The sequence below is a fragment of the Lycorma delicatula genome, chromosome 10 (genome assembly GCF_047948215.1).
Source record: "Lycorma delicatula isolate Av1 chromosome 10, ASM4794821v1, whole genome shotgun sequence".
Taxonomy (NCBI): domain Eukaryota; kingdom Metazoa; phylum Arthropoda; class Insecta; order Hemiptera; family Fulgoridae; genus Lycorma; species Lycorma delicatula.
This window is the reverse complement of record NC_134464.1, coordinates 81393463-81421423: the sequence shown is the minus strand read 5'-3', so window position 1 is coordinate 81421423 and position 27961 is coordinate 81393463. Positions and strand designations below refer to the sequence as shown.

General features: G+C 27.8%; 1 protein-coding gene across 1 annotated transcript in view; it reads left to right on the top strand.

The window, feature by feature from the left end:
- LOC142331148 (uncharacterized protein CG43867) overlaps positions 1 to 27961 on the top strand; it is a 514685-nt gene that overhangs the window by 442010 nt on the left and 44714 nt on the right. The window contains exons 4-13 of the mRNA XM_075376851.1: positions 2106 to 2341; positions 6336 to 6538; positions 9240 to 9511; positions 12567 to 12708; positions 16906 to 17001; positions 18323 to 18561; positions 23594 to 23758; positions 23902 to 24063; positions 25679 to 25846; positions 27628 to 27733. Coding sequence (XP_075232966.1) covers positions 2106 to 2341; positions 6336 to 6538; positions 9240 to 9511; positions 12567 to 12708; positions 16906 to 17001; positions 18323 to 18561; positions 23594 to 23758; positions 23902 to 24063; positions 25679 to 25846; positions 27628 to 27733 — 1789 coding nt within the window. The remainder of the gene's footprint in view (positions 1 to 2105; positions 2342 to 6335; positions 6539 to 9239; positions 9512 to 12566; positions 12709 to 16905; positions 17002 to 18322; positions 18562 to 23593; positions 23759 to 23901; positions 24064 to 25678; positions 25847 to 27627; positions 27734 to 27961) is intronic.

Genomic DNA, 27961 nt, shown 5'->3' with positions numbered 1-27961 from the left:
GAGTACATACTTGTGTCTAAAAGGGATAATATCTACTTTAGAATACAAGTGCCTAATAAATTTTACACTTTCCCTTTCAGAAGAATGAATTTAGTCTTGTGTAAATAGCTTTTTATAACTATCAAGAATAAGATATGTGAAGTAGAGTGGTAGATGGGTTTCAACAAGATTGATGGGTGGTAAGATAGAGTGAAAAAGACAGGGAAAAATAGGTTGGAGAAGGGAGAAAAGCAGAAAAGGTTACTGTTTCTTTTAGCTGATGATGTGTGATTATTTGAAGTCAACTCCAACAATTTTTTTAGGGCATAAAGTAAAAAAAAATAGAAAATTAACTGTTATCTCTCTCTATCACGCGCGCGCGCACACACAATACACACCCAGACAGACAGAGAGAGAGAGAGAGCGAGCAAGGTGAGTGAGAATTAGCTAATGGTACATTGATTGTAGTTTTTTTCAAAATCTGTGAACGTAAAAATCCGTTACCACTTTTAATAGGTTTAAGTCCATTAAAAGATAACTTAAGAGTGCTTATTAACTATCATCTAAGTGATAGGAGGCTCGTCTGATAAATTTTGCACACTAGCTTGCTACATGGAGACAAAAGGTACTATCTAGTTATAGCTCGTTATAGGTAAAATCCCTCTCTGCAAGCCTGCGATAATGCGTTGTAATCTGTTTACCGTTTTGTTTTCAATAGAGTCGAGTACAGTCAATATGTCAACAAGGTTAAAACAGCGCGCAGTGATCGAATTTTTAACAACAGAAAATATGAATCCTTCGAGTTTTCATCGTTTAAAAGCGGTTTACGGTAGTGAAACTGTTGACAGGAGTACTGTGAATGCGTTGAAATTTCGCGAATGTGAAGCTGGTAAAGCGACAATTGAGGACGCACCTCGCAGCGGACGACCAATTTCTGTAACTGACGAGAAACATCGAAAGGAGGTGGACGATTTGCTTCAAAGTGACCAACGAATTACCCGGCAACGCATCGTTGTTCAGTTAGGCATACCTAAGACCAGGTAGGCCTTTTACATGGATTTGAATACTAGATCGTGGATACCGGTGTTCTTTGGTGGTTGGGTTTCAATTAACCACACATCTCAGGAATGGTCGAACTGAGAATGTACAACACTACACTTCATTTACACTCATACATATCATCCTCATTCATCCTCTGAAGAATTATCTAAACGGTAGTTACCGGAGGCTAAACAGGAAAAGAAAAAAAGACCAGGTAGGCCATATTATTGAGCAATTGGGTTATTGTGCAACCATTGAACCATTGACAATATTAAAAATAACTACATCCATAAGGCATTTATTTGAGTATTTGTGTATTAAAATTTATTAATATTATATATTTCATAAAATATGAAGAAAAAAAATAGTTTCTATTTAAAAATGGTTCTCTAGTTGCATTATTATAAGATTATACCTTTCTGTAATATACCAGGATATGTTCTGCAATATTATATTACCTACAAAATAAATTTATCAAGAAAATTTCTAAACAAGATAAGTACAGGTTCATCAAAATTGAAATTTTCAAAAAATGAGAAAATAATCATTTCTTTATTTTTGCCTTTAAAAAAACATTCCCTAACAAAAAAAATATTTCTTTTAGTTCTGTATAACAAATATTGTACACTTCTAAAACAAAAATCCACTAACTGAATCAACAAGTATTTCTCTAAATCTAACAAGATCAAGTTTTTTTTTCTTTTAAATTATCTGTTCATTAATAACTGCTAGATTAAAAAAAAAACTGAATATTATCTATTATGAAAATTGAATATCATTTACACTTTAATTCTTGTTTTAAAAATAATAAAAAGTTTTGTTAGGAAATAAACCGATGATCCTTTTTGGAAAGTAACTACAACTTTATAAGGGTTGAAAATTGTTCCTGCATTGGGTAACTTGTTGAGTTTTACGTTTTAGATAAACTTCTCATTGGAAACCATCCCACTCCTCACTTTCCTTCAATAACAGTTATTCTTGAAATTAATTTATGCCATTTTTGGGGATAACTCATTGCCATCTTATCTATTACTATTATGTAAATTTTATTTAACAAATAAAATGTATAATGATTTTTTTAACAGAGACAACTGCGACTACAAGATGCAAAACAGGTTGAGGCGAAAGCAGCTCGTATTAAAGAATGGGTTACTAACAAGCTGAGGGAATTAGAAGCTCAAAATCAACATCTGAGAGAACAAAATCATAAATGTAACCAACAGCTGGAACTGTTGCGTAGACATATGGCACAATTAAGTGCTGAGAGAGGTGAAGGAAGACCTAGCTCATTATTACGTGCCAACAGTACTGGATCAACTAGGTTAGTACTTAAAGATTGGACTTTTATATTAGTTTTTTTTTTTTTTTTACTTGTTATGTTTTGGTAATGTGTAAAATCTAATGCCTTTTGTTAATTTATTCTTTTACAAAATTTAACCTTGTAAAATAGGTAGGTAAAATATTTTCATTTTTTATAGAATATATTTGAAAATTATAACATGATAAAACTGTTAGTTCTGTTAATATATAATACAGCAAATAATCACTGATCAACAATGATTTTGTTAAATGAGAGTGAATAACTGAACCTTTTAGTATTTTTCATGCTGATTTCAAATATGAAATCAGAATTCTTCTATCAGGCTTAGTTTTTTTATAACTACCATTCATATTTTCAGGTGGTATCAAGCATGAACTCCATAAGCATAGCATTTTGTGAATATATTTCATTATATTATTTATCAACTAAATAGCTTTTGTATATTTATTGCAGTTCCTTAATTGTTGTCACATAAATTTGTTAGACATTAGTCATCATATTTATTATATTCAGTCAGAATTAAATGATCTGGTTCATGATCTAAATTTATCAAAGAATCAAGGAGAAATACTGGCACAGGACTGAAAGGATAAACACTAAAATAAGTGCTTTCTGTGACAGACAGTCAGAATTTGAACAGTTCTTCTCTCGGTACAAAAACTTAGTATGCTGTAATGATTTTGACTCTCACTGGAAGCTTTGGGACATATGCACCATCTTGATGAATGGCAACTTTTTATTGACTTATCAAAACTTAGTTTGAAAGCTGTTATTCTTCACATTGGAAATAAATACCCATCAATACCATTAGCATACAGTGTTCACATGAAGGAGTCGTATGAAAATATGAAATTTGTAGTGAGCAGGATTCAGTATGAGTAATATTTATGGCATATTTGTGGAGATCTAAAAATAATAGCGCTTTTATTAAGTTCTGTTGCTTTTTATGTGAGTGGGACAGCAGGGATAGGAAAAACCATTATATAAAAGACCAGTGGCCAAGTACTGACTGTCAGAGGCCAGTACTGACGTAGGAGAGAAGAATGTTGTTAGTCAGGCATTAGTAAATCCAGAAAACATAATGTGTAGTGAAAGCTTAATGTGTAGTGATCTTCCATCACTACACATTAAGCGAGGTATATTCAAAAACGTTTTTAAAGCTATCGATCATAATGGTGCAGGGTTTCAGTTTCTAAAAAACAAATTCCCTAATATAAGCAATGCTTAAATAAAGAAAGGTATATTTGTCGGAACACAAATAAAAAAACTAATGAGTAATCCAGCATTCGAAGAATGTTTGAATGATTTGGAGGTAAATGGAAATAATTTCTAACTGTGCAAAAAATTTCGTTGGAAACCATAAGGCCAGTAACTACAGAGAACTTGTTAGTGAAACTCCTTCAAAACTACAAAGAACTTGGGTGTAACATGTCACTCAAAATCTATTTCTTACATTCACATTTGGATTTTTTCCCTAACAATCTTGGCGCTATCAGTGATGAACGTGTAGAACACTTTCACCAGGAGATATTTACAATGGAAACACAATATCAGGGAAAATGGAACCCAAAAATGTTAGCTGACTACTGTTGTAATCTAAAGAGGGATCTACCTACAGCAAATTACAGCATAAAATCCAAAAGAAATAGATTTTAGGTGTAAAATGCATGTAATGTATTGTCATATTATGTTCACCATATATTTTTTGTTTCAAAAGAAAGGTCAATTACAAAAAAAAACTGAGTCCAGTAGAAATCTATTAGTATATTTGAAATCAGCATAAAAAACACTATACAAATCAGCCATTTATATTCTCATTAACAAAAAAAACATTACATTTTTTTGACCAGTGTAATACAGTGTGTATAACGACTGTCCGGGATGTAATCCCCGAATGAGGTATTGACTTAGGACAAAAAAATTATTTCTCAGGAACAGGTACACCTACTTTAACTAAATTTGACACATCTAAGACTAGTGTCTTTCTCTATAAAATTACAAATTTTGAAAATGTTACCTTCAAAAATTTCAAAATCTTAATCTTTTAATCTTCAGTATTTCTGCAATTATTTGTTTGATCAAATTTTTACTTATTACAAAATTTATTGAACATTTTATTTTGAACAAAATGACACCTCATTTTCAAAAATCCATGGACAAACAATTGAGTTATTGCAGACAATTAATCTGGCAGTTAGCTTGCGCACCATAATGCAAGCTGATAATTTTTTGCGTGTTTCTATTTCCTTCATTAAAATTATTAATAATAAGTAGTAAACTAATAAAAATTATCACCTTGCATACCATCCTTTCCATATATCAATGGTACTATTAAACTTTAAATGTTTATGGGTCTATGAAATTTAATTTAAATATACATTTTTACACAGAAAAACGTTATTTGTTTGAGATGAACAACTCCACAGAAGTGTCATTTCTTAGTAAACTCAATAGATTTGAATAATACACAAGAAAAAAATATATATATATTCTTTTTTCTAAAAAAAAAATGATATACATATATAATTTTTTCTAATCTGTAAAGCAAAATATTCCAAGACTAATTTTTTTAAACATTTTTAAAATTTAGTTATCCCAAATCAGTATGCCATTCAGTACAAAGAAGTTTATTTGAGAGTTTTTTGTTGAATTTACAATATCAGCTTCCAGTGAACCATTGACCATTAAAATACAATATTATTTGCCAGCAATATGTCACATTTATTGTTCATTGTAATGACTTCAGAAAGTTTAGTTATTGAAGTGTTTAATGATAAATTATTTTCATTGATGTAATTAAAGGTTGGTAAAAGCAGCTAAAATATATGTAACTTTATGGAATTGTTTTAATTTACTGTAAGAAAAGAATAATATGTGTATTTTCTTGTTCTAATGAAATTATCATCAGAACAACACCCAAGGTCATCTTTATATAATAGAAATAGGATGGCTGTAATGTCTTAATAAGGTTTCAGTACAGTTCACATTATTTTCCACAATTTTAACGATGTTCATTAGAGACACTTTATAAAAATTCAAAATCAGTCCAAAGCAACTGCTCCATGACCAGAAACATTATCTTCATAATATAGAGTATCTAAGATTGTTAAAGAAAGATTCTGGGTTAACTAAAACCATTTTTTTTGTAAATAAAATTTTTATTTTGGTGATCCAGGGATTAAAGATATTCTTTGTGATCATGTTTAACTAAATGCCCATAATTTTTTTCATTTATCTGCTTACCAGAGAATGTTAATTGCATTGGCTAGCAGACTTTACCTTTGCTAACAGATTTGTTTTTTTGGATTCCTTTTGCTTATTTTTATCAAGACACACAGGTAGCTCACTTTTAATTGGTTGCTTGAATTTTATTTGATGAACCATTTTCTTGTAAGTAGCATTTTTTTGTAGACCTATCTAAATTTTAAATAAAAATAAAACTAGGAATTTTAAAAAAACGTTAAAATCATATTAAAAATTCTAAAAAAGTAGGCATTTTCAATTCTGTTTTAAATGTAAAAAACATTAAATAAACTATTAATAAATGCTTTTAATGCTCATTTTTAAAAGTCAAATTTTATAAATGTTTGTATTTTTTACTAAAAAGTGTTGTTTACATTTGTATTTTTAAAGTATATTGTTAATAGTGTTAAACTAGTTTTCAAAAATTGATTATTCTGTTCTTAAAAATAAAAAAAAAATTTAATGATAAAAATAAAAATTGGTTTAAAATAGAAAATACCTGTTTAGTTTTCACAAGTATGATTATGATATTTATTGTTTATTTTATAACAATAAACAGATTGACAGTCAAGTAATTTACTTTTACACCCAAATTTACTACATTCTAATTCTTATAGAATTCAGTAAAATCTAACTATTTTTTATCATGCGTCAAATATATTTTATATAATTATTGTTTGTAAATATACTATTTACAAATAATAACTTTTTTTATAATATATACTTAATATATACTTTTTTTTTTTTGTAGGGGGTTACTGGATGTTGAACCAGTTTATGCTGAAGTAGACAGGAGAAATCCAAGTCCACAGAATGAACCAAAGAGTACGGTGCTGGGACACCGACGGCATTTATCTGCTTGTGCAGGTACAATGACAAGTCCCTCACAACAGCTTAGCGAAGATCTACAAGCAGCTGTTGAAAGTTTGGCACTTCTACCAGTACATATAAGGCGTATGTAGCCTACATACTTATTTATTTACTTTTATTATTATATTTTATTAAAAATTATAATTTTTTTATATAATTTACAGATGTTTGAAAATTATTTGCATGCCATCAAAGAACACGTCTATGTATGAAGTTGTGTAAACATTAAATTATGAATTTTTAATTAAAAAAAAATTTTATTATGAATTTCTAGAATTTTCCTTTCACATAAGATGCTCTTAGATTTTTTATAACCCCTTTCCTTATTATTAAATATATATGTAATTATGTATATATTATTTATTTATTTTTTTATTAATACATGTATTATATATTAATTTTTTTAGATTAAATTTATTATAGTCCATTTTTTTTCCTCTGTACGTTAAATATAAATGTAATATAATAATTTTTCAGCCACCGCAAAGTACAGAATTAGAGAACATTCTTACCTTTACTTTTTTACTTTTTATATTTGATTTACCTTGGTATTACACACACAATGTTTTCGAGCCTAAGCCCATTTTCAGTGATTTTTTTTTTTATAAATATTTTATTTGTTTACATTTACACATTAATTTTATTAGCTTTTTACATTTTATTTTGTAAAGATTGTATGTTAATAAAATTTAAAAACATTTAAAAAATTCAGAACAAAAATTTTTTCAGTTAAGAAATTGACTGAAATCCGTATTCATATATATATATATATATATATATATATATATATATATGAATCTCCAATGAGATAGTAATATTGTATTCCTGTAGTTTTATTTTTTATGAAAGGAATGTTGCATAAGATATATTTTCTGTTTATTTTTTTCAATATTCATTTGCATTTTAATGTTAAATGATTACATCTTGCTTTTTTTTGGCCTTTTGGCAACAGATTTAATTACACTATTCCATTTAATTATTATTTCTATTTAATGCACAGTCTCTTTATGGATTAATTGACCCCCTCAACAGTTTAGTCATTTGGGAATTGTAGGTAAACCACACTGGTAGCCAAAAGAGGTAGGTACTTTCTTAATGGGGATGAGAAAACTGTGCCTATGGTTTTGTATGGGGACTTCATATCTTTTTTAGGGATTTTTCCAAGAACCCAATTAGTTGCTGATCTTTCGTTTTACTAAAACTGGACATCTAATTTCTCTTATAGTTTAAATCAAAAGATGTAATATCCTTTTTAATTCTCATAGTACTCTGTGATATGCTGTCTTCAGGGTGAAGTCTCTGTAGATTCTTCCTCTTTCTTTGGATTCTTTTTAAGTTTGCTATTAAGTTAACTACCTTAAAAAAAATCTAATTTATGTTAGAATAAAAGGAAAATTTTAGATAAACTGTATATAGTGTTTGAGTGATTAAGTTATAAAACAACTGTGAAAGATGTTCTTGGTCTTAATTTTATAAGAATATCTTTTTTAAGCTTATATGTTTTAGATTTTAAGCTTTAAATATGAAATTATTTTTTGATATTTTAAGCTTAAAAAATGTTTTTAAAAATTTAATTTATAATTGATTTGTTCCAAAATACAATTGGCAAAATTGAATTTAATTAATTAAGTTAATAATTTGGCAATTCATTTTATTATAGGTAATTTGGCTAAAAACTTATGATATTTGTTTATTTAATATCGTATTTTCATTTGTTCACTTTGTGTGTGACTTATATCAATATAAGACCTGTTACACATCATTACTAGCTAGTCCACTTGTTAAAAGGAAGATGTTATTTGCATAATAATATATAAAATAAAATTGTTATAAATTGATGCAAGTGGTCATTCAGTAAATCGTATCCTTCTGTCCTAAATGATTTATGTTTATATTTATGTATGAATGCGTGCGCGCACCCACACACACACACACACATATATATTAAAATTTATTTCAGTGATACACAATTGGAGCATACCCCATGCCAGTAGAGTTTCCTACCAAACAATATGCTAAATGTAATAATAACAATATATGAACAACCATCCATCTACAATCCCTTTGAGAATTTTATTTTATATAATAAGTACAGTATTGTACTTGACATGTACATTGTGTGTATAATACCAGGGTAAATCAAATATAAACAGTAATTTTTTTAAATAAATTTATTGATTAATAATAATACACACTATTCATACCATCATCATTTCTCTATATAGTCTCCTGCACGATCTACACACTTTTGCCAACGATTTGAAAGCTTGAATATTCCTTGTCCATAAAAAGTTTGAGGACGAGTTGTCAACCAGTTGCACACACGCTCCTCATCGTCTTCATTGTTTTTGAATCATTCCCATCCATGTGATTCTTTCAAAGGCATAAGCAAAAAATAGTCACAGGGGGGCAAATCTGGACTGTAGGGAGGGTGGCCAAGGGTTTCCCAGTGCATTTTTTCCAATTAATCCCTTCTCAAAATTGCGGTGTGCGACCTGTTGTCATAAAGAAAGATAACATCTGAGATGAGTATACAACATGTTTTGTTTTGGTAGGCAACTTTTGTTGGCTTATCAGTAACTGTTATTGGATATGAGCCTGTACTGTTATAAAAATGCATAAATAAATAATTATTTTAATCATAATATTCAATGACCAGAAAATATTCTTCTTATTTTAATAAAAATATAACTAATCACAAAATTATCCTAAATTATTTTAATTATGTATAATAATTTTACATGAATTGTGATTTATTCATTGTTATTTATTACTTTGTTTACAGCAAAGTCAGAGTGTGTTGATACAGATGTTACTCATGATTATGCAGAGATTTATACACCAAGTAGAGAAAAAGCTCAACCACCATGGGAAGTTGCTCGACCGCCCACTCCACCTCTCCATCGGTTTCCTTCATGGGAAAGCCGTATTTACCAGGTGGCCAATGAGGGATTGGCTACTTCAACCCTACAGACTGATTCAACTAACAATAACCACAATCCACCCTCCCAAGGCTATTGTGACATCAGCGTTCCAGTGTATGCAACTGTCAAAGGGGTATATATTCTCTCTCTCTCTCTCTCTCTCTCTTTCTGTATAAACACATGTGCTTCCACAAATATTTACTGTTAGTGTTGAAGGAGAAACCTATGTTGCTTTTGTTACTAAAACATTCTCATTAACTGAAATGATAAATATGTCATATTTTAATAATTAGTTTTTTAAGGTGGCATTTAATCAGGATTTAGTCTTTTCTCATTGTGATAATAATTAACAAAAAACACGATACCTTATTTATAAAAAAAATTACTATAACTGTTTATGTCAGACTGAATAATAGAACTATTTCCATGCATTGCAATGTCATACTTCAAACCATGAGAAAAATCTTAATTGATTCCATTACCACTTAAAATAAATCTTCCAGTCAAATTTAAATAAAATATATTAAAAGAGATTCTTTCAGAAAAAAATTATTAATTTTTAAATAGGATTTATAATTCTAATTAAATAAATCTGACATTTCTGCATTTTTGTTAATAATTTAAATATTTATAATTAAATTGAGTATTTTTCAATTATATTTACGGTATATATGTTTGGTATTATATCCTAATTATTATATACAACTTGATATTAGATACAAATCATGCATCAATCTATTATAAGCACTCCTACGAATGACAAGCATCCCATTCTAGGTTTATTTGGGTAATTAAGAATTAACGGTTTTCTTGGGTATGTATGAAGTAAAAGTGGTTTCCTGTTCTCTTCTCTGATCCGAAATATTATTATATAACATCATGTTAAGCCTTTAAAATTCAACTATATAAGTAGCACATTCATTCTATTTACCTCAAGGTGGCTGTATATTGAACAGTATTACTCTCAGAGAAAGCAACTCTGATGTACTGTTTATACCTCAAGTGTTGTACAGCACAGTTACAAGAAAGATTAGAGCAAATAGTGTAAAGCAACAGATTAATATACTCATATTTATGGAAAATAATGCGTTACACATACTGTCTCAACCAGCAAAGAATACTTTTCAATTAACACTAAAATTATTATTCTGTTCTGCACTGATTTTATTTACTTCCATCACTGCTATTTAATTGTGTATTGATCTGAACAAAATATTTATTTATTTAATTAACCATCAGAAGTTGATTTACTGTCTTATTTTTTAATGAATTTTTTTTGGTTACAAACTTTGGGCAATAATGAACTACCCCCATAAAAAGATATTTATTTAAAAACTTTACTTTATGTACCTATATAAATATATGTTTATATAGGTATAGAAAAAAGACACTCTAATATATCAGTAATGCGTTCCTAACATCAATACAAAAAAAGGTTCCCGTAAACATAGATTTAGAAACATCTTTTAATCTGTTTATCATATTTTTTTTTATTAGTTACATTATAAAAAAGCTATTTTGATGAAGTTTGATTTTTTCAATTAATATTGTACATGAAAAAAATAAAAATAAAAATGTTATGTTCATAAATTTCAAAATCATAACCATCTTAAATTTTCACCATGTATGGGATAGCTCAAGAACTGGTAGTGTTAGGAAGTAATTGTTTAACTTATTAAGAGATTTACTATGAACAAAATGATACCTTCCCTTTTCAAACTAGATTTCAAACAGCTAAATTAGAATGAGAGTACAGTACAAAGTATAGTAGTAGTAGTAGTAGTAGTAGTAGTAGTAGTAGTTTTTTTTGTGCTCAAAATTCCACTTTTTAGAGTAATCAAAAATGAAATTAAAGACATCAATTTGTTTGACTAGGCTATCATTGCAGGTGTGTAATGTCCAATTTTCAAAGAATTCTATCAGTTAATAAATTCAGTAATCAGGTAATAAAATCAAAATAGTAACCTAATTTAAATATTTCAGAGAAATATTAACAAACAACCTGAATGAAAAAACCTCGATCCAGAGGTTTTTTCATTTCAAAGAAACAAACTGGCTAAATCTCAAAAATTATCCTGGTCACTTACAATAAGAAATTCCTATCAATAAATGCAATAAAACAAGACACTACAACACAGTTACAAAACCATAAGCCACTTATGCACCAGAATACTCTTCCACCTGAATGAACAATCAAAGACAGACAGACTCCAGAAAATCTAAAGTAGAATTGAAAGAACGTGCATCAATAAAAAGTACCAGAAAGACGGGCAGTAATGGATTGTGCCTGACAAAGTTTTATTGAATCACTGATACCATGCATAAGAGGAGACTAGGATTCTTTGGACATATCATGAGGATGCAAGATTCAAGACTTATGAAAAAGTTAGTACAGCACAATCTCAGCTTGAAAAACACCAAGACATGATGTAGATGGATCAGAGAAATAAGAGAGGATCTGAAGGTAATTAGCCTTACACCAGAAGACACCACAGATAAGATAAAATTAAACAAGGAAATCAAGAAAAAACATTTGCTTCACACTTACAACACCAGAAGGGGCACAAAGATTGGAATGTATGAAAAAGTACTGGGAAGACCGCAAGGCCCAAACAATCCCGTCGAGGAGACTTGGATAATGGGCTGACTAAAGTGATCCTATGCAGTCATAAAAGATAATAATAACAAAAATATTTTTTCCTTTATTAATTTTATCAAAAATAATAATAATTTGAAGGATTTTTAGAAATCCTTCTAGAAATCCTAGGAATACTTCTTTTTATTACACTTACAAAAAAAATTCTGTAGAATGCTTATATACATAAATTATTTAACAGTATCCCATTCACGGATGGTTTATTGATTATGGAGTATCAACACTGTTAACTGTTTAATGTGCGCATCCGCTCAAGACTAGTGTAATTTAATATAGTTATATATATATATATATATATATATATATATATTAAAATTATAATAAATTTATTTTATATTGTTAGTATGTAATTTCAGATTAAAATGTGTCTATAATTCTCATTATAATAATTAATTTTGTAAATATTTTTATATTTTATTTTAGTACAAATGGGTTAATTTATTTTTATTAATTCTGTTAAAAATAAATAGGTATTTTTAAACTGGTTATTAAAACGTTATTTTATTGTTGTGGTTTTTTTTTTAATGTACAGAGAGCTAGCCAAATTAGATCAATGCCATTTACTGGTGATTCATCAGATGACTCTTCTGATGGTGAAGCAGAACACACAAATGCTATGAATCATAGTGGTACACGTGCAACCAATAGCAGTAGTGATAATACAGGTAATAATTTAAAAGATTTATTTTAATTATTTTTTACTAAAGATATCTTTGTGTTATGTATATATTTTAACAAGTATTGTATTTTTATTAATTCATAATAAAATCATTAATTTTAATTTTTTATATTTCTTATATTTTTTAGCTTTCATTTTAACTATTTTCGCATGAAGTAAATATTTAATTCTATCTTTTTGTAATTTTCTTAAATTAGCTTATTATTTTTTTATTTTTTTTAATGTTGAAAAATTTGTTAATTTTTATGATTGAAGTTAAAAATTAAAATATATTCATCATTTGTTATTGAATTATGTGTACTGTTTTCTAAATATTATACGCTGTTAGGTTCTTACATGTTACTAGATAATTATGATTAAAATTTAAATACAAATAAATAAATACCTATCATCTTATCTTTTAAAAATTTTGAATTAAACTTCATTGTTCTTTATTATTATATATTTTTTGTTATATATTTTATGTGTTGTTTGATGTCACGCAATGTTAATTTTATTTTTTGTATTCTGTAATTAAATAACTTAAATAAATAAATGTCAAAATGTGAAGAGTTTTATAGGAAAGACTGATGTGTCATTTGTGATAAAGGTTAGTAATATTGAAAACACTTGTACTTAAAATGCATGATACCAGAATCTTTTTTTTTTTTTTTTGAAATAATATTGTTTGCTGTTCATTTCTCTTGAATTATTATTCGTCAAGGTTATTAGAGGTGTTATCTAGTTTGTACCTGTTATTTTCTATTTCAGTTTTAATACAAGTTATATTTAGATTTCTATTACCTGTAAAGCAAACTTTCTGGGTGTTTTATTAGATGATAAATTTTCTTGAGATGATCGAATTGATTGTGTTTGCAACAAATCAACCTATAAGATCTTGCTTTAAAATATATTTTTTTAAATGCTAAGAGTGTTATTTTATAAAATATTTATTATTCTTACATACAAGCTCATCTGAAGTATAATATTATCTCTTGGAGCTCCCGCAATGAATCAGAATGAGTTTTCAAGATTCAAATATCAGATCATTTAGATCAATATTCTGAAAATTAAAAATGTTAACGTATCTTGTGGTGATATATTTATGAACATAATGTGTAGTGTTTACTATAAAAAAAATCAACTAAACTTAAAAAATATTCACCTCTGTTAAACCAGACAACAGAAATTTTTTTATTTAACTCAGTGATGAGAAAGGACCTTATTATACCTCCATTGTTTTTTTTAATAACTTACTGACCATTTAAAAAAATCTTCACATTAATTTATTTAAAATATGATTAAAAGATTCTCTTTTACAGAAACAATATTACTCTGTCTATGAATTTTTAAATAATATTAATTAAGAGATATTAAAAAAAAACAGAACTTTCTGCATCTCTGTTGAACGTGTATGTAAATATGTATTCAAATAATTTTCACTAACCCCTTCTGAAATGTGATTTATATTGTACTTATTTCATTATAATTAGTACCTTCATGTATTTATCTTAATATTAGTTCATGTTTTTATATTTGAAATAATTAATATGGGTTTTAAACCCATATCTATTTTTAAAAAATTTATAATTAAATTGTGTATTTTGTAATGCTGTTCTTATCAAATTTTTATCATAGTTTCCCGTGATCTGTAGCCAACTGCTGCAGCAATTTCTTTTTGATAATAATGGAGTACCATATCTACCCATTCTAGACATGATCTATGTAATGTATTGTTTTCTATTTATCAGAATACAAGATTTATTTATTTTAGGTATTTGTTTAGGATACTCACCGAAGAAACTCACGATGCAGTGAGGTTACCATCTATTTGTTCAATTGCAGGTGCTACGAGTAGGGATTTTTTTAATTAAAAATGAAATTTTGTGTATATTTTAGTTACATGTTAATGACTGTTGAATGTTGTTGTTTGTAGTCTTGTTTTATGGGTGCAGTATCCAAGACATCAACCAACTCAAATCCTGGGATTGTCAGTGCATTCAGTCTAATATGGGGTGTAGAGGATTTTTAAAAAAATTGTATCTTCATTTAATAATAATGAATTATTATTCATTATTCAAGTTCCAGTATGACTACTGGCCAACTAAGTAAACTAGTAAAGGTCTCATACTGTATCAAATCTATGAAATGATTATGTTTTAATACAAGTTAGTGAAATGAAATTTAAATTTTTGTAATAAATAAATTCATCATTGATCAGAAAGGTTATTAATGAAAAGTTTAGGTGGTGAAATAACATAATTTAGATGTTGCATAGTATTGTTATTTAGGATATAAAATGATGAAGGATTGATGAAGTAAAATAGAAATCGGGTCAAGCTAGGAAATAGAATTGTAAAAAAGAAATCTGATGATATTGAAGATAGATTTGGGCTTATGTTGAATTTTGTAGTGGTTTATGACATGGACTAATTATAATAGCATCAAAAGAACAACACAAAAAGTAAAGAATAGAAGCTTCTGTATTGTGAGGCTTTAAGAGAATATTGAAAATGTGGAAGATTTATGGAATGTGAAATGAAGATATTTTAAGGTGAATTGAAGGAGAGTAATGTTTATGGTCGAATCATATAAAAATTGCTGGGTTAGTGAGCCCTATTAGGTGGGGATTCATGTTATTCATACTTCTAGATGGACATTTATATGGCCAAAATAGTAAAGGATTAGAATATATGAAAATTATAATTAAGAATATAGTATATTGGAGATATTTCCTTTGCTGAAAAACTGTCGCAGAATAAAAATGAAATGGAGAAGTAATCAAACAATTAAAAGTGACAATACTACTTTTTTTATTGAAATAGAATCATGTTTTCATCAACCAATCATGATAAGTGTTTTCTAAATTAGTAAACAAGTTATAATGTGTAATTTTATCTTTAATACTGGTAAAATAATTTTAGCAATTTTGAAGTATCAGGTAAAATTTTGGTTATATAGTATCCATAATATATAAAAATTGAAGTTTGGTCAACTGTAAAAGTCATTTTAACTACTGAAGGAGCACAACAAAGTTTTGTACTAACAGGCTTGTATTTTGAGTTTTACAGGGTATTTTTAAACTAGTTTTGGTAAGTTGTATTATGTATCATTTAAAGCTAATTACTTATAAGGAATATTAAATTAAGTAATTAATATTTAATTAAACAGTTTTATTTAATTACAAATATGTAAATTTAATATCAAAATTCTTAGAACTGAGGAAGTTAAAGTTAATAAATAAAAATGTGTGGAAAAATAATTCTGTTTTCAAATCAAATTAAAAAGTTATGTCAAGCAAGTTTAAAAAAGTGAATTATATATTTTACTGAACATGTTTTGTGCTTATCTGAAATTTCAGAATATTTAGGGTAGTAAAAAATAAATCATAGTATACACTTAGAGGAGAATTATGTGTGTTAGTTGGAACAAGACCTTTGATGTTAAATTTAAATTATTTTAATTTTCTGATGACATTACTTTTGTTCCAAATATAAATTTTATATTATAATTATTATTGTTGTTCTTATTATTATTAACATATAGATTCTTCTATTGTTTTCTATATCAGCTGAAATGTTTTCAGAGATTATATCATTATTCTAGTTCATCATTAACACCATCATTCACTAATTTATGGAAAATTTGGATTATTACTTTCACTCCATTAAATTCACGTAATACAGTCTATGTAATAGACTTTTTCAATATTGTCATCTTGAGTCTTGGAAAAGTAAACTGTGTATAAAAATTAAAACAAACTAAACAAAAAAAATTTAATGTAATACAAACAGAAAAACGTCATAATTTTTATTTTTTTGTTTGCCATATTTTTTTTTTGTTTTTGGTTATATTACCATATAAGCTTAAAGCTTTGCATGGGATATGAAAATGGAATTTTGTAGCATATGAAAAATGCCGTGCCTGACCAGGATTCTAACTCGGAACCTCCGGATGAAAGGCCGAGCTGCTACCACTCTGCCATGGAGATCAGCTTTGTCCCAACAGTACAGTACAGTACCAATACAGTAACAGATTCAAAATGTTTCAATATTTTTACCATTGCACATTGAACTGCAGCATATATGTTAAATAATCAACATTTGCCTGCCTCTTCCTATATAAGGTTGATTTTTCAAATTTTTATAACATTCACTGGTAAAAATGTAACAACAATTATACGATACAGTAGGTTTTTATTATGTTCTTTTAGATACATCGTTATCAAGTTCCAGTCCTAGTAAAAGTCAAAAAACAACTTCCAGTCTTTCACCAGCCAAAAGAAGTTCTTCAGGTTCACCATCTAAAAGTAAGTTCATTTTATTATATGTTTTAAATTATAACCATATGATTATTTTTGTAAAGTTAGTAATTTCCATTTATTTTAATTTATCATTTTTTTTATATTTCTTATTGTTTACATTGTAAATTTCTACATTTCATTTTCATTTTAAGTTCAGTTAGTTCTGAGTTAAGAGTAATGTAAACATCTTAATACTTTTATTAAATAATATAGAATTCTTAATTATAAAAATAATAATTTAATTGTTATACTAAAAAGCTTTATAGACTCAAATCTTAATAAATATTTCAGTATTTTTACATTTCAGTGTAATTTGAGACTTACACTTCTTTAAATACTCTAGTAAGTTAAGAACTCTATTCAACTTTTTTTTGTTAAAGATGGTGTTTGGTTATGTTGGAATGTATTAAAATACTTCAAATTTTCAACCATCTTTTTTATATAATGAAGTTAATTTTGTTAAATAACAAGAATTATATTTTGGTATTGGAATACCATTTGAAAACGGACACAATAAATAAATTACTTAATTTAGATAAGAATGTAATTTTATACATTATACGGATGATGTGAGAAATTACGAATGCTATTTGATGTCAAAACCAAAGTTTTAGTAATTGTATGGAAATAACAATGTACAAAATTAATGAATAAAAATAAGTATGATAGTTCATATTATGTAACAATAATATTTATGTGAAATAATAGTGATAAAGAGATCTTTACAGAATAAGATACTAAATATTTGAATACATGCTAAAGTGCACGTTCAACAAATTTGCAGAAAATTCTTTGTAAATTTAATATAGAGAAATAAATTACAGTTAGATATGAGTATTAAAAAAAAATCCTTTCAGTTGGAAAATAGATTTGGAATAAAAAAATTTGTGGGCAGACAAAGAAAAAGTTAAAACAACTTTATTTAGTTGCAAATTTTTTGTAAAAGAACTTGTCTCTGTAGCTACATTTTTTTGTAATTTTCTCATATTAATTATTTTTAGATAAATTTTCATTTGTTTTCTCTTTCAGATCACTTGAATCTGTTTAAAATTTCTTTGTTTTGTTTATATTACCATTAAAAGACTGCTTTTTAAACATCTTTATTCTTTGGCCCTTTTTTTTTTTTTTGAAAAGTTTGATTATAATAATCTTTAATTACACAGATAGTTAAAAGAAGGAAAAACTACTTTTTTATTTCTAAAAATATTTAGATTACATGCAAAAGGAAGATTGTATCTGTCAAATCAATGATAGATTTTAATCAGTATTATTATTTTCTTTTTAACTTTGTATGTAATTTTTAAAATGTATTTATGTTTTTTTTTAGATACATCATTTGAATCTGGAATGTCTGATGACTATGCTATACCACCAGATGCTCTTTCATGTGAATCTTTAGAATGGTCATTAGCGTTACGAGGAACTGATAGTCCAGGTCGTCATCAGCGATCAACTGAATCATTAGAAAAAAGTGGACATCTTGCTAAATTAGGTGGAAAACTTAAAACGTGGAGAAGAAGATGGTTTCAGCTTAGTAATGCCAAACTTCGATATTGGAAATCTCAGGTGAAATATTTATTAATTTTTTTTTTACTTTTTGTTTCTTAATTTATAATGTATAACATTTTTAGGTTATTATTTTCAATATTTGAGTTACTTTGTTGGTATAGCCTTCTATAAGGACTGAATCTTCTAGAATTATTTATTAATAATTATTATCCTTTCTTAGTAAAATTTATTTTTGCTTTTACTGATAGCTGGAAAGGCAAATACAAATTGTGGTTATAAAAAGAAAACTCATTCAGTGAATGGGAGCAGAGTTTGCTGAAGCTTTTCAATCTTACCTAACCTAACCTAACCTAACCTAACCTTTCTTTCTTTTCCTGTTTAGCCTCCGGTAACTACCGTTTAGATAATTCTTCAGAGGATGAATGAGGATGATATGTATGAGTGTAAATGAAGTGTTAGTCTTGTACATTCTTAGTTCGACCATTCCTGAGATGTGTGGTTAATTGAAACCCAACCACCAAAGAACACCGGTATCCACGACCTAGTATTCAAATCCATGTAAAAATATCTTGCTTTACTAGGACTTGAACGCTGTAACTCTAGACTTCCAAATCAGCTGATTAGGGAAGACGCGTTAACCACTAGACCAACCCGGTGGGTTAACCTAACCTAGCCTCCCTCTCTGTTTTCGTGTTTAGCCTTCGGTAACCACCGTTTAGATAATCCTTCAGAGGATGAATGAGGATGATATGTATGAGTGTAAATGAAGTGTAGTCTTGTACATTCTCAGTTCGACCATTCCTAAGATGTGTGGTTAATTGAAACCCAACCACCAAAGAACACCGGTATCCACGATCTAGTATTCAAATCCGTGTAAAAATAACTGGCTTTACTAGGACTTGAACGCTGTAACTCTCGACTTTCAAAATCAGCTGATTTGGGAAGACGCGTTAACCACTAGACCAACCTGATGGGTTAACCTAACCTAACCTAACCTAACCTAACCTAACCTAACATGCTTGAAACTATTCCTACAGTATTAAATCTCTCTTTTTATAATGCATAAATGTATCAAAGTTACTTAATGTTAATAAATAATAAATGTTTCTAACACTATTTGTGACAGTGTTTTATCTAGCGAGTATTTTTTTTTTGGAAACTCACAGGATCTTTTTATAAAAAAAAATTATGGAAGTGCTATATATATCCTTCATGTAACATGTACATAAAATTAAATTTTAATCTATTTTATTTAGTATTAATATTGAACTGAAATTTTATAATTAATTTTAATTTTATTAAAATTGTAATTTTATTTAGTATTAATATTAATTAATTTTTTATGGAGTTTTTTCATTATATTCATAAAAATTCAGATATTCTTCGTGGCTGATGCCTAATTATAAAATTATGTAAAACAGTTAAACTAGTTTGATTTTTAAAATTATGGTTAAAGAAGACTATACTATTATCTTACAAGAGAAATGTTTGGGATGTTATCATTATTATTATTATTATTTTTGTACATGGTGCACACATAATTCACTTAGTCTTACAGTTATATTAGCCTAATTTTTGTGGTTATCATCACACCAATCAGTTTTACTTGGTTATCATCACACCAATCAGTTTTACTTTCCTGGAGAATATAATTAGATTAGCTATATTATAGAAGAAAGTATGATTACGGTATCAAAAATGGGGTATCAGGTTTTTTTTGGAAAGCTTTGTTTTAGAGTTCAGCTATCTGGTGTTTCAAAAAGGATGCAACCCCTTCGTTTGATGGCATGAATTTATTTCAAAAATATTAATGTAATATTTACACAACAGTATTCAAATTACCTTTAATAAATTTACAATAGATGTTCAAAATGATTGATTTCTTATAATCCCGATGCAGGTTCGTACAAGTTTCATAGCAATTTCAGCCATTTTTCGTAATGTTTGAAATCTCATTTCAATGTTAGTCTTTAATTCCTCAAGTGTATGAGGATTGTTTTTTAAAAACTACACTTTTTAATTATCCCAAAGGAAAACGTCTGCTGGTATAAGATCTCAGGATCTTGGAGACCACAACACTTTTGTATTAACGATGGCCAAAAAATTCCCATAACATATCCAGTATTTCATTAGCAGTGTGACACGTTTCATTATCCTGCTGGAACCACCATTCTCGTTCATGTAAATCTAACATGGCAATAAACTGTCCAATTAATTTGTGATAAACCACACCATCTACAGATTTGTCAAAAAATAAAGGCCCTATTACATTACGCCAGAAAGTTGCATACTAAACACCAATTTTATGTGTGTGTAATGGTCATTCATGAAATGCATGATGATTTTCAAAGCTCCATATTCAGCAGTTTTGGCTGTTAATATAGCCATCCGAGTGAAACCATGCCTCATTGCTGAAATAAACATGTTCCAAAATTTCAGTACCATTGTCATCAACAAGAGAACAAAACTGACAATAGTATTGTAAACATTTTTTGTGGTCTACTTCTTTCAGTTGTTGAATGACACTGATGCAATAGCATGTGATTGTAATTTTTTAGTAACCCTGAAGGCTGTAGATAGTAAAAGTCCAGCCTGTGAAGATAACTTTCTGAGCGATTTTCTGGGTAAATGTTCTTTCACGTCCTCCAGAACTTCTACTGTTAACACTGATAGTTGACCTGTGCTTTTCCAATTTTGTATGCTCTCAGTTTTACAAAATTTATTAATCAAATGCGATTTTGTTAACTTTTTAGGAACTGAAGAATTGGGAAATTTTATTCAAAACTCGTCTTTCGCTCGTTCATAACATTTATATGTGCAATAAGTCTCAATAACAAACACACATTCATCCTTGGAAAATGACATAGTTAACACATAGAGACAAATTTATACTGGTATAACACTAGTGCGTAAGAAGGACATTTCAACTGTTACAAGCTGCTAACCTTGAGTAGTATTGCCAACAGACATGTAGGGAGAAGTAAAATTTACCTACTTCTTAATCTTAGGGTTCCATCCTTTTTGAAACACCCATTAGTTATTTAGACCAAAAACACATATGCATGTTGCATTGCCTTATATTTCAGGATTGATAAAACTGATTTTCTTCAAATTTGGCTTAAATGTTTCTCTAGATGGGAGTTATCACAAAAAAACCAATTTCAATTCTCTTCAGAGATATTTTAGAAAAAACTTTATAGAAGCAAATTTGTTACTTACAATGCATATATAAATAAACCAATATTTTTTTTCAAAAATCAATCCTTATCTGTTGAAATTGAAATATATGTTTTTGTTCTATCTCTCTTCGGTTTAAATATTTTTGAAAGTTTATACTTCATATATAGAGCTGTCAAGAAATGTCTACAATTCTTTAAATTGTAGCCCGGGATCTAAAATTCAGAAAGTTTTTTGAAAATTATCTTTTCATATTTTAACCTCTGTTGAAGGGGGTATTGGAATTAGAAAAAAAACTTTACTTAAGCAAATTTCTTAAACTTAACCTTAAATATTTTTTAATTAAAGGTAACATATTACTTTTAGCTTTCTCTAGTTTAGGCTACTACAGGATATTTGTTACTCTTGAAAATGGCTGTATAATTTTCAGAAATGTCTTGTGCCTCATGTCACAACCCTTGCAAGTTTTTATGTATGTTACCTAATCGACACAAAATATTATAATAAAAAATCTGATAATCTATTATACCTGTGCATGTGAATACTTTATACCTATGCATATGTTATAAGAAAAATCCGGCAATGAATTGCATAGTAATCAATTTTTGAGATCAAAGTGTTTTCAATTCAATCATTTTAAGTACTATTTGTATCTTATGTTTATTTTTTCATGTTTCAGTCAGCTTTCTGTTGTATCATATTCATTTAAAAGCCTATCAGTAGAGGGATATTAAGTTATTCTAGTGAATTTATTATTTATCAACAGTTATATTTTGAGTATTAAAAATTTGAAACTTTGAAAAAAACTTTGAAAAACTTTGAAATTTGAAAAATTTGAAATTTTTTTTTAGTATTAAAAATTTGAAACTGCAGAAAACATTTGTTTTTCTATTTTGGGGGCTTTTAAATTTAAGGGGAAGCATTTGAATAAAATTAATGATTAGGAAAATAATGCATAAGTGGTGATAAATTAAAAAAAATAACTTTATAAAATTATTTAAAGATTGAGCCATATTTCTAAATAAAGTTGTAATTTTCTAGAAAGGGGTGAAAGTTTTAGGCTAATTTTTTTCAAGAAATACTAAAGAGTTAGGGCTATAAAAAATATGACTTTTACATTTTAAATGTAATGGGAAACTTGTGAGATGGATTTAAATTTAAAATAAATATTTAGTCTTAAAAATTGAAAAAAATATTTTTTTTTACCACAGACCATCGGAGTGGAATGGGCAAAAAAGGTTTTTTAATGGTTTGAAGGCCTATTGATGTAGAAATTATAGATACAAAAAACTCCCATCAGATCCTTTTCTGAAGCAAGATATAATTAAAAAATTACATATTTTTGTAAAGTAATTTTTTGGGGAGGGAGTGAATATTAAATAAACATTTTTGGTAATTTGTAATCTCAAAACTTCAACTTTTGTAAGAAAAGGTTTTTGCTAAAGAGTTCCAGTAAAGGTTTATAATTTTATTTCGGTGAGAAACTCCCACCCCTTTTTCCATTTTTTGCATAAATTTAATTCAAATTCACTCTTCCCCCCCTCCCCTGAAGATAATATCTGTCTATCAAGTTTGAAGAAAATCAGTAAATGGGGTCCAGAGTTACAAGACCAAATATAGGTCAACATAAATACATACACACAAATGTTTATTTGACAAAAAAGGATATTTAGTTCTTGGGAACATTGGGAGAAAAACTTTTTTTCGCAGATTATTTACAATTTATTTAAATCTATTTTTTTATGTTAAATTTTTTTTTAATATCTCCATAAGGCACAATAGTTAAAAAAAGTCCAACCTTTTTAAATTTTTTTTTACTTTTCTGTTCTATCTGAACAGGAAAATACATATTCAAAAAAATTTGAATAACATTTTGTATTTTATTTTAAGACTCCTCTTAATATCTTTCCAGAATGATATGAATCGTAAGCCTCAGGGAGAAATATCGATAGATGAACAATGTAGAATAACAAGAGCAGAAGGTGCTGCAACATTTGAAATATCAACTGGAAAGAAAACTTACTACCTTACAGCAGATTCAATTTCTGCTACAGAAGATTGGGTTCGAGTTTTACAGGTAATTAATTACTAAATTTAATCATTTATAGTTTTTTAATATTAATTTTGATGGATTATTACAAATGAATTTTTATTATTTTCAATTGTTGTTATATTATTTTAATAGTCTTTTAATTTTTTGTGTTATTTTTATTTTTTCAGAATGTACAAAGGCGGAATGCAACAAAATTACTCTTAAGTAAAGAACATAATAAACCAACATTACAAGGATGGTTAACAAAAGTTCGTAATGGACATGCTAAGAAATGTTGGTGTGTTTTGTTAGGAAAAATGTTCCTTTATTTTAAATCACCTTCAGATACTGTAAGTATCAAATCATTTTTTTCTTTAATTTAAATTAAATGAAACCTTCATTTCTGATTACAGATATTACAAAATTATTATAATTTATAAGTTATTTTAACAAAAATTGTAAAAAAATTAGCACACCCTGTGGTGGCTTAGCCTCTATTATATGCTTATAGAACTTAAGAAAATTGGAAGTAGTATTTTAATAATTATGTGTAGACTGGTAATCTAAAATTAAATTTGTAATGTAATCAGGAGGATATTCAAGTTGCTTAAGAATTACTTTGCCCTGGCACATCAAAGTCCAGGAGTTTCTCATTCTATTTTTGGCATTGCATATCTTAATTGTATTAGCTATTTGAATGTCTTCCAGATTTAAAATTTCAGGGTGGTAATAAAAAGCTGACTTGAGACCTACTTATTTCTTGAAGATGGAACTTGATTTTGAGCCGATAATATACATTGCTCTTCAAGTATATGAGAATGCTTGGCATAGATTCATGCTGTCTATGATTATAAATTCTAACAGCCTAGAGGTTCTTCTTCCTATCTGTGACCTTACGGATCTAAGCACAATGAAAATAATACCAAATTGAAAGTCAAATCTATACCAGTTATAAGAGTGGCATATCTTAATGGAACTTTTTAATTCAGGATATAAAAATCTAGAATATTACTTTATTTGAGTGAGGATGAGTTCTCGCTGGTCACTGCCATACTAGATCATGGCATTAAATTTAGTAAAACATGTAATAACTCTGAAGAAGTCGATATTGATATCGAAATTCAGTATTTCTCAAACTATCAAAACTTTGTAAATAGTCATCACTCCCTTTAATTTTATTATCAGACTAATTTGTTTTTCATAAATTATTATAATGATAAAAATTGATTTTTTATAGAAAATGAAATTAAATTTAGTAAATCATATTCTAACTGTCTGAAGAAATCGACAATGACATTAAATTTATTAAATGAAATTTTAGGTTATTTATTTATGATTTTGGTGAGAGTTGAACTATGGTAAACATTCCAGGAATCATAAGAAAATTACAGTTAAAATTTTGTAATGATTAGTTCCGTAGCAGTTTTCACGGTTATTGGGAACAAACAAAAAAGACATCTATACAATAATGAGATGCATTACATCGCCTTTTCTTGGTTGTTTCCAATTAGTTGAATATATATTTTTTGAGGCTTAATATTTAGGTACTTCTTAGAAACTTTTAAAGACTATATGAATGAAACACTACATTAGTGTATAAAAAATGCCATGCCTGATTGTGATTCAACCTGGAACCTCTGGATGAAAGGCTGAGACACTACCACTCCATCATTGAGATCGTCATTTCTTTTTTTATATTTTCTTTTTCTTTTACAAGTATAAAATGTCCTAAATCCTTATGTAATTTCTTCATTATTGTGGCATCTTTTTTTAATAATAAATTGTACAAATTGGATATCTTATAATGATTTATAAATTTTGTTTCATGCAACTTTACAGCTGTCATAAGATATAGTCAATAAACAGTCAATTATTTTAGTTAAATGTTTTTTATGTTAACATTCCTATTATGTTTCCTATATTAATTTATATATTATTCATTAAATTATGTATCTTACATTTTAGAGTCCTGTCGGGCAGATTAACATGCGTGATGCTAGAGTTGAACAGGTCGATCATGTATCTGATTCTGATAGTGAAGATAATGCAGCAGAGACTGCGCAGTTAACTATAGGAATATTTCCATCCCACCAAGGACCAACCTACCTCTTAATGCCAACAAAACAGGATAAGGTATGTCTATTATCAACTTTTGAAAGGCACAATAAAATATGATAACTCTTTAAAGTTTTTAAATACTCACTTTATTTTAATTGAACCATTTTGTACAAAAATCTTTCAGAGCTGATTCTCTAAATTTTATGTACACATAGTCACTGCGTATAGGCACTTCTCACATCAAAATTAGCTTTTATAAATCACCTCATAGAAACAGAACACATATGCATAGATATTAAAAAGCTATATCCAAATTTTATATATAATGTAGTGTATGGCACATTTTAAATCAGTTTGAGATTCTACTATGCTTAACTTTGGCTGTTGTTTAATTTAGCACATACGTGGATGTTTTGATAATTAAAGTTTGCATTTAAATGTTTTACATTGACTAAAATGAATGATTGAAGTTATTCTGTTACTGTTTCTTTATTGAATAATTTGTTATTAGCAATATTTGATTTATCTTATTTTACAACTTAATAAAGAAAGGATTAATTATAATTAGATTTATTAACATTTCTTTTTCTTTAAATTATAGTAAGTTTGAACAGGTACGAAACAGTACAGCATAAGCTAGTGAAGTAAAATCTTATTAAAGATGGATTAATGAATTTTCTGTACTATAAATGTTAAGGATTTTCTTAGAAATGATATCCTTTGGCAGTAATACATATTTCTGTGTGCCATACAATGCTCTTTTTTTAGCTGAGGCATAAATTCATTAAAGGTATGGTATTTTCAAAGAATACTGGTCCAATAATTCACATTCCCATACTACATACCAAATTTTAAGGTCATGAAGAGGTTTTATTTAAAGTCTACTGGGATTTTCTGTAGACCAGTGTTATGTGTTTTGCAAATTTATAGATCCCATTAAGTGGAACCATGCCTAATCCAAAGAGTAAAATAGAAAATTATCCTTATTCAATTTTACTAAGGAGCTATTCAGAAAATGTTTTATGGCCAGTCTTATTATAATCCTTAATCTCCTATACCAAACTAATATTGTTAGGTTTTAACTTTAATTTGTGTAGTACTTGAAAGAGCTGTGAGATACCTGTTGCAGGGCACCATATTGACCTATTGGAACATCGTCGCTCTAAAGGAAACATTAACAAGGACCTCGAGAATACAAATTGTACAAGTTCTTTGTTTCTTTAAATTACAAGATCTAAATCTGTAATAGAATCTGCCTTTTTTTTTAATAATTTTTTTGTAGACTTCACTGGTGGACCTAAAGCAGTGTTTTACCTTCATCTTTTCTTGTTTTATTATGTATCATTTAGTGGTGAGATAAAACTCAGTTAAAGCCTTATGATGTTCTGTTGAATGTTGCATATTTTATTAGGTAGAATATTATCCCATGTAAACAAGCAAAAACACTCACAACATAGGATAGATGCTGATAAATGATTAATGTACTGTATGCTAATATTGATACTCTTGTATGAATTGGCTGTAGTTAATGATTATTAGGGAGTTTTTCTTCATGCTGATGATAAATAGGTGGTAATATTTTACTATTAATAGTGGTGATACATACTTTACTAATGTAGTGCCAATGAAATTTTAGCAACCATATTAGCCTATGTATAAAAAAATGATTATCATCAGTTACAAAATGTTAAATTATTAATCACAAAACCAATAATTTTCATTTAATTTAATCCAATTTTATAAAAAACAAACAGTTTTACACAATATTTTAAAAAATATTAAATTAAGATAAGAATAAGCAATAAAACTAACCAGAGTTTACTGTTAAAGAAAGGACTTTTTTTATTTTGTTGTAGGACTCATGGTTATACCATTTAACTGTGGTGTCAGGTGCTAGTACAATTGTTGGAACTCAGTATGAGCAGCTTGTACAAAAATTAATGGAATCTGAGGGTGATCCAAGTAAGTATCTTAAGTTACATTGTTTATACAGTTGAACCATATTAATTTAGTATGGCTGTGGTTTTAAGGAGTGGCAAAATGATGAAACTTATAAAATATGAATAAAAGCTATAAAAATAATGTATCATCACCCCTTACCCACTTTTTTTTATATCAGGCTGCAGGTCATAACCTCCAATTACTTCTGTTCTTTACCATTCATCTTCAAAGACTTTTCAGCTTTATTCT